The 8,104-nt window shown below is 39.5% G+C and overlaps 3 protein-coding genes across 7 annotated transcripts in view; 1 reads left to right on the plus strand and 2 right to left on the minus strand.

Moving 5' to 3' along the window:
- The window catches only part of C1QTNF2 (C1q and TNF related 2), a 53,694-nt gene extending 46,625 nt beyond the window's left edge, over window positions 1-7,069 (minus strand). For both annotated transcript variants that reach the window (XM_081500604.1, XM_081500601.1), the window contains exons 1-2: window positions 6,661-7,069; window positions 5,760-5,837 (exon numbers count right to left, since the gene is read on the minus strand). The gene's annotated coding sequence lies outside the window, so the exon portion shown is untranslated. The remainder of the gene's footprint in view (window positions 1-5,759; window positions 5,838-6,660) is intronic.
- Window positions 1-8,104, plus strand: part of PTTG1 (PTTG1 regulator of sister chromatid separation, securin) — a 95,769-nt gene that overhangs the window by 32,375 nt on the left and 55,290 nt on the right. The window lies entirely within an intron of this gene.
- FAM200C (family with sequence similarity 200 member C) lies at window positions 1,328-7,069 on the minus strand. Of its 2 annotated transcripts, XM_081500598.1 has the most exons (4): window positions 6,661-7,069; window positions 5,760-5,837; window positions 4,942-4,983; window positions 1,328-3,746 (listed from the first exon to the last, which is right to left on the minus strand). In XM_081500598.1, exon 4 carries the CDS (start codon window positions 3,695-3,697, stop codon window positions 1,913-1,915), a length of 1,785 nt encoding a protein of 594 aa, XP_081356724.1. In that variant the 5' UTR covers window positions 3,698-3,746; window positions 4,942-4,983; window positions 5,760-5,837; window positions 6,661-7,069; the 3' UTR covers window positions 1,328-1,912. The 2 variants fall into 2 exon arrangements, with proteins under 2 accessions (XP_081356724.1, XP_081356726.1); XM_081500600.1 differs by lacking the exon at window positions 4,942-4,983.

Below are 8,104 nucleotides of genomic sequence, written 5' to 3' on the forward strand. Positions count from 1 at the left end.
AGTTTAGTTTTGTATAGGAAATATAAATTTCAATTTGCATACTCAAGTGGCATCTAAATTTCATAGACTTCATTCCCCTTCAAGTTAAAAAAATCTTTTTCAAAAATGCTATGATTACCCAGCTTATAAACTTTGTGGACACCCCTGATGCTTTCCATGTGAGAAACTCCTAGAGGGAAAAAAATCCTCAATCAAAGGACTATGAAGAATCAAAAGAGGAAATAAAATTAATACTGCCATGACAAAAAACTGGAAGTAGTAGGAGATAGATGCTTTATAAATTCAGTCCTTACATATTATCTAGAGGAGTCAATACATAACTTCTGACTCTTATAAGTCAAAACTGGCATAGATAACCCTATATGCGAGACAGAATAAGAGACACAGATGCATGGAACAATTTTATGGACTCTGAGGGAGAAGGTGAGGGTGGGACGTTCTGGGAGAATAGCATTGAAACATGTATATTATCATATGTGAAACAGAACACCATTCCATGTTCGATGCATGTGACAAGGGCTCAGGGCCGGGGCAATGGGATGACCCAGAGGGATGGGATGGGGAGGGAGGTGGGTGGGGGGTCCAGGAAGGGGAACACATGTAAACCCATGGCTGATTCATGTCAATGTATGGCAAAAACTATTACCATATTGTAAAGTAATTAGCCCCCAACTAAAATAAATAAATTTATAAAAAAAAACCCAAAAAACTGGCATATGTATATTTGGTGTAACATATTACTTAGATATTTTGGGGGGACCAGAAAATGTTAAAGCAGCAATTGTTAAGGTAACTGGGTAGGAAAGGGACTGTGGCTTTTCATTATACGACTCATTTCATTTCTCCAGCCTTGAGCACACAGTACTTGGATAAAATTTTATGATTTTTATTTTTGAAATAAAAATCCTAGTTTCTTTAAATTTACAAATTAACCTAGCCAAATTATCATACAGGAAAGTATATTAACCTAGAGTCCCATGGGGACCTTTTTTTGATGGCCCTGAATTACTACAGTGACTTCATGTTAATTTCTCTATTATTGATATTTTGATCCATTCACAAGTTTTGATCTTAGAAAAATACATATAGCTTAAGTTATAAAATAAGTGAAGAAACTGGGGCAAAGGAAAACCAAGTGTAGGAACAATAAGATGAGGTGAGAGGGCCAAAGAATCCATCGGAGCCATCTGGAAAGCTGGTTGAAAATGAAGCTCCTTGGCCTAGACCAGTTCAATTAGAACCTCTCGAACAGGGCTTTAGGATCTCCTCTTTAGCTGCCCCGATGACCTGGAGTCTAGATGTAACTTAAAAGAAGACAAGGAGTGACTACCAAGATATCAGGATATTTATTAGTGTCATGAAATTTAGAGCATAGAACTAGAGGAATGGACATTGAGAAGAACTCCAAATAATACATTTAAAAATAAAACTTATACTAACTAGGATCATCCTTTCTTTCACTAGAACATTTGATAATCCTCTTCTGACTACACTGCATCCCTAACACAACCCTCAAGGACATGGGAGGACTCAGTATGTCATTTCACCCTTTGACTTTGACTTTTAACGTGAGATGGTGTGTTCTGGGAGGTCTTCTCTTTTTCTCTTGGCTCTATTCATAGCCTATTATACCAGGTAGCTTGGATGTTCCAGTGCTTGGGTGTCTTTTTTCTATGTATCACATCAAAAGGTTAAACAGATACTTAGAAGAATCCTATGTGTTAGTAGCACTTAATCTCTTCTGCTGCTTGTGCTCTTATTATCAAAACATATTTCCACATGAAAATCCAAAGTTAAAAATGCTAAACTTTTAAAACATGGGATTTGGTTTATCATAAAAGAGAGAATTATAGCTTAAGTTTACAATGGATTTAAGAATATGTTAAAAATTACACACAAAAAGTTTGTCAGCTTACAGTGACTTCTGCTGTAGCTGTAGTTTTTGTTCAATGATATCTGAGAAACGAGGAACTTTTTTTGAAATAGCCACACGGATGTCATCACTCATATTCAAGCAGCTTCTGGACTTTGTTTTAAAATGCAAAAGTGATGAAAATCCCAACTCACAAAGGTATGTAGTTGCAAATGGTACAAGGATTTCTAGCGCTGTCTTTGCCAGGCTGGGAAACACTGTGAATTGAGCACACCAGAAATCCTCAAGCTTCATTGTCTCAAATTCCATTAGGATTTGGCCACTAGCTCGTAATTCAGCAAGATCATTTTTCACTAAATAACCATCATCGACAAAGTCCAGATTAAAAAGAAATGGATCCAGTATCCATTTACTTGCCTCATCAAGATCTCCAACAGAGAAGTAGCTATGGGAGAAGCTGCTCAGGTGTTGCAGGTGCAGTGTTATTTCAGCTGCGATGCATAAAGCTTCATTATCGGAAACAACAATTTCTTCAAGATAAGGAAAGTTGGTAAAATTTCTTTTCTCAATCCGCTTTAGCCAAAATGGAAACTTCCTAACAAAGGCAGACAACTTCTCTCTAGCTGATACTGTGTTCATTCCAGCCCTTTGCATAGATGCACTAAGTTCATTTAGGTGTTTGAATAAATCTGCAAGGTATGCGAGGTGAATTTTAAACTCTTTGTTTTCAAAGCCATCAACTAAATTGCTGCTTTGGTGGTGAAGAAACTGATTTATTTCTTCATGCATTTCAAAAATATGAGTAAGTATTTGGCCTCGGGAAAGCCACCTCATTTCAGTATGGAAAAGGAGAACACTATATTCTATTCCAATTTCTTCAAAAAAAGCCTGAAACAGGCGATGATTTGGAGCTCGCCCTTTGATAAAATTTATTACCCTCACCACAGTAAAAAGAGCATCCCTCAGTTTTGTAGGCAATGTCTTTGTGACAAGTGTATGAGGGTTCAACAAACAATGTGTGATCACAATATGAGGTACCTCTTTTTTCACACAGCAAACAAACTCTGAATTTTCTCCTAGCATAGACGAGGCACCATCAGTACAAACAGAGCCGCATACATCGAGCGCTATCTTATGTTTCAAAAAGAAGTTTCTGAACAGTTTAAACACATCTTTTCCCTTCATTGTTAACTGCAGTGGTTCACAGAACAGGAATTCTTCTACAATCTCTCTCTCTCTTATGTATCGTACAAATGCCATCAGCTGACTGCAGTCATCCATGTCTGTTGTCTCAGCAAGCTGAATACCCACTTTAAGAGGACTGGCTTTGATATCTTCTAGAACTTGCTGTAAGATATCCTGGCTCATTTCATCAATTCTAGAATGGATCACATCATCTGATAAGGGTACCTCCTGAAGCTTCTTTTGTGCATCTGGTCCCAAAACTATTTGTGCTATTTCCAGTGCACAAGGTTTCACTAATTTTTCAGCTATTGTATGAGGATTCTTCTCCTTGGCACATAAATATGCAAACTGATATGATGCCTGTAGTAAGGCATCTTCCTGGGATGCAACTCCAAATGTTTTCAGGGTTTCACTCTGATCAGCTGGTGTTGGCACATGTTTCAGGCTACTGAGATCGTGCCCACCTATACCACCATGCTGTCTGTTAAAATGGTCAGACAGTTTTGATGGTCGGAGATCAGTGTTTGAAAATACCGAGTTACACAATACACACTGTGGGCGCTGAGTTCCATCAATCTCTGTCATACAGGTGAACCAATAACGAACATAGTCATCGTCCCATTTGCGTTTCTTCGACATGGCACCCCAAACTTCTCATGTAGTATTCCACAGATGTTGAAGATTTTTGCTTGGAAGTAAAATATAACCCAGACATTAAAAACCAGTGGCTAACTGAATTAAAACTAAGCTACTTCACATACCATCCTGTCATCTGTGTACATGTCAAGAAATATCCTGTAACGTGTCAGCTCAGTGTAAGCCATGACAATATGACAGCTTAAATTGAGCAAACTCACAGCTAAAGCCCTGAAACAAACACCTTGCCAACAAGTTATATATGAGAGATTAGGGTTTATGCAAATTGTGAATACCCTGTAAGTTCTCTATTGGTGAGCTGCAGTTATGGCTTACTTTGTTTTCAATGATGTATATTCCAAACAAATCTGGTACATTTTGTATCCCCAGAAAAGGCATCTCACTGCCGCCCCCTTCTTCCATCCTATGCCAGAGATGCATGCACACCCCCCAGTTATGAACTAGTGAATGGAGAAGGAAGTCTTCACTAAATACTCTAAGGAAGGGCACATTTTGACATGGTGGCTAGTTCTTTCTAATATATAAGGATTTAAATCAAATAGTCTATAAAACTATTTGATCCTTGAGTGGCTTTGACTCCAACCTAAGCAGAGAATTTCAAACAGGTCTGACTAAGCCACCTTTGACACAGAAGCAGGATACACACTATAGTTCGTGATTCACACTGTCATAAAAAAAGCAAAACAAGTGGCTCAGGAGAAACACAACTATTCTCGTTACTGACATTTCAGAAAAAGTTCTCTCATAGAAGAAAAGCCTTAATTATAGTAGGAAAGGATGTAGAAGGCAGGTATTCTCTAGTTTAGTAAATAAATGGAGGAATCATCTAAGTCTTTTGCTAAAATACATATTCTTGGACCCTACACTCAGATATTCTGATTCCCTAGCTCTGGAGGAGGGGCCCCAAGTATGTACTCTAAATAAGGTGTTTTAGATAATTTTTCTGAATAGTACCCAGAACATGAACCTCTTAATGAGATTGCCTATCACAATCACTGGGAGCAATTCCGAAAGAAAACATGTCCCTGTGCCACCTCAGAACTAATACACCATCATTCTCCAGAAGTAGGACAGGAGAATCTAAAATAAAGTTGTCCAGGTGATTCTGATACATATCCAAGTATACAGACAGATTTAGAGGAATGAACATATCCCCAGGCCAATTCCTAGTGTTATAGAGATTCTAGGTTGCTAAGTAAACACTAAATGCTTTAACATGCATTTACCTTTTCTGAGTTGATGACAACTTCCTATGAAAGCTGAGGGACCTAAAAAGAAAGATATGTTTTTTTTTTCTCTTTCTCCCTCCTGAGCAATGAGTAATGGTATAATCCACATGTAGGCTGAAATATACCTTAGAAAACAATTCTATCTCCCATATAAATGATTCCCAAAGTTCTGGGCCACAGAATATGGCTGAAATAATGTAACAGGGGTACATTGAAATCCAAATATCCACTTTAGCCATAAAAAATCACAGTAAGTAAGCCAAGAATATTTACTTAAAGCCCTAGCTTGCTAGAGGCTCTGCCAAGAATAACTAGTTGTAAAATGTACTTCTACGTAACCAGTAAGTTGATCTGCCATATGGTTGCTATCGACCAGTTTAAAATTGAAAGATGTCTGCCAGTCGGTAAAGACAGTTTAGAGTTGATTTTAAGCTTTCTTTTGTCAAGTGAGGGGACCATGGGCAGACTGTGTTTAGAATCTCTCCTGACTGATAACAGAATTGAGATGAACATAAAAAAAAATGCTTATCTTTCTGTATATTGTTATGTATATTTTGGGGATACAGAGAAAGTGAAGGAAAAAGCTTTACTTCAAATGATTTTCTTTACTTCAGGTTTACTTCTAATGACTTCTAACTAGAAAATATAGGATGAGTTAAGAGTCTATTCCTATCCATTCTATGCTACTGACATATATTTTGATTGAAGATTTACCTGTTTGGAACAAGAGAATTTTTAGAAAAATTCTTCTCCCTCCCCCTCAAAAAGGCAGAATAGGTAGCAAGAAGTTTTAAGATCCTCAAAGATGAACTTACCGCCCAAGAGGCTTTCTTGTGTTATAGAATCTCACAATTCTCACTTGTTCCTTTGTGGTATTTAGCAATCACAATACCCTAAAATATGTAAACATTAAAAAAAGCATCATCTTATTAAGGAATTATTATTCACTGAAACAAGTGTAATAATGGTATGGTTGTGTTTTTAAAAAGTCTTCATTATTAGAAACACAGACTTAATTATTTACTGGTGGAATGATGTCTGGGCTCTCTGAAATACAGTACTTCAGCACACACACACAATGGGGGTAAGCAATAGAATAGGACTGGTCTTGAGTTGGCTAGATGATGGGCACACATCATTACACCGTACTCACTCTATGTATGCTGGAAATTTCCCATAATAAACAGTAGAATAAACAAAAAGGTTTACTTACTAAGATAGACATAATTAGTTTTCAGAAAGATTTTTTTTGAGAATTTGTTGAAAGCCATCTGAAGACGCAGAATGAAAGTACAGATGCAACAGAGTAAAATGTTTTGCAAGTTTATGAAGGGTAGATATGAAACAGTATCACAGTTGAGAAAAAAAGCAGTCAGTTACAAGTAAACATTCACATAACAGAAATACCCGGGGAAGGCTAAAACATCTATTTCAGCAGTGACAACACCCAAGTGCAGCAGGAAACCTTAAACTCCAAACCAAACACAATCAAACTCCTATCTGGCCTCTGCCTCTGCCAGTCCATGGTAGGTGCAGGTATCCAGGGAGGCAGAGGATTGCAAATTCACTATCTTTACGTTATTAAAAGCAAAAGCCAGGAGAGAAGGTATGGTAATGCAATAGCTGAGAGCAAGCCTGGGATGCTGGCTTTGTCACTTAGAGGCTGGGACCTGTCCAAGCTTCAATCCCTCAACTGGGGATGACAATAGTACCTACCTTATAGGGCTGTTGGGAGGTTTAATTAAGAGCGTGCATGTAAACGACACGGGCTCGTAACTGGTAAGGCTTGTTGGTGTATTATAAAAGACGGAATATTTAGGAGGCGGCCCGGGCCAGCTAAGGACTCCGGTGGCGCGGGAAGAAGACTCTGCTCGGTCTCCAGCCAACGGCTCCCTCCGAGACAGACGCGCAGGCCCAAGGGATGCTCCGGCTTCTTTTAGGCGCCCGTTTCGGGCTCCACTTCACTCTCCACTCAGGCTAGGGCTCAGCCTCCAGGCTCTGGAACCAGTCTAGGCGGCGGCTCCTCGGGTGCGACCCCGGCGCAGGACCCTGCGGGGCGCGGTGAGATAGCTGCGCCCACAGCTCCCCCCGCTCCAGCCGCGCCGGGCTCCATCCGGGTTCTCCTGGAGGCTTCCCGCCCGCAGACAGGGCGAGGCGAATCCCCGCACGCAGGCGCTCTGCAAACGGCTCGGGCCCCCAACCGCCTCTAGTAAGGAGCACGCGCGCTGGTTCCTTTTCAGGTTGTGTACGTGGAGCTGGGAGTTTTCTGCATGCTGTGTCTGCTAGCAAAGATGCATCGTAGAATCTCAGGGACGAAAGGCGCTGTAAAGCCACATAGTTCTACTTTTTAACATTCAGAGCACTAGAAATAAAAATTTATATTGTCAGGCTTTGAGCTTGGCGATTACAAAGCTCCAATAATAAACCATTTTCTGTGTGGAATCCATGAGGAAGAGAAGAAGTTCATTCTACTTCCAAATTAAACATCCAGGCAAATGAGACAAGCTGTAAATTCTGTTAAAACGGTAGAGGATGAGCTTGTGTCCTCTTGCCCACGCTGGTTGCCCCCATCTCCCCATTAATTAGAACGTGTGGGTGAATTTGCTAAGAATCATCATCCATCTTAGAGAAATGACTTTTAAGATTCTTTTAAACAAGACTTTTAGAGAAATAAACCCATATCAGATTTTAGAGAAAAACCCTAAAGTAGAAACTAGAAAATGTTGAAGGAAACAAACCTAAATACAGTCCTGTTTCCTATTTTAAGGGTTTTTAATGAAATCACATTTTATTCATTTTTGTATAGTCAACATTGTGAGAAGCATCCCACAAGCCTAGGGGACGGAGAAGTGTCAAAGAATGTGGGACAGATACCTCATTTTCAGGTATTGAGGGTGAACCTGATAAAAACACTGAGAACCCGCTTAAGGTTTCTGTCAATGAGAGAAACTGCACAAGACCAGCCTTCCTGGTCCAAAATCTGGGCCTTAAATGTTAGAGAAAGGAATAGGCTTTAGAGTCAAAGACTTTATGTCCTGACCCCAACCTTTCACTGTTAGGACCTGAGGAAGCTACTTGCACTCAATGAGTCCTTTTGCTTATTGTGTAATATGGATATTATCCTATTACTCACCCCATGAAAGTCTTCTGAGGGATAACA

Source organism: Giraffa tippelskirchi, chromosome 6 (assembly GCF_054371585.1).
Source record: "Giraffa tippelskirchi isolate mGirTip1 chromosome 6, T2T-mGirTip1v1.2.pri, whole genome shotgun sequence".
Taxonomy (NCBI): domain Eukaryota; kingdom Metazoa; phylum Chordata; class Mammalia; order Artiodactyla; family Giraffidae; genus Giraffa; species Giraffa tippelskirchi.

What these genes read in the sequence shown, in the direction of transcription:
- FAM200C (XM_081500600.1), bottom strand. Translation starts at nt 3,697, where the DNA reads ATGTCGAAGAAACGCAAATGGGACGATGACTATGTTCGTTATTGGTTC.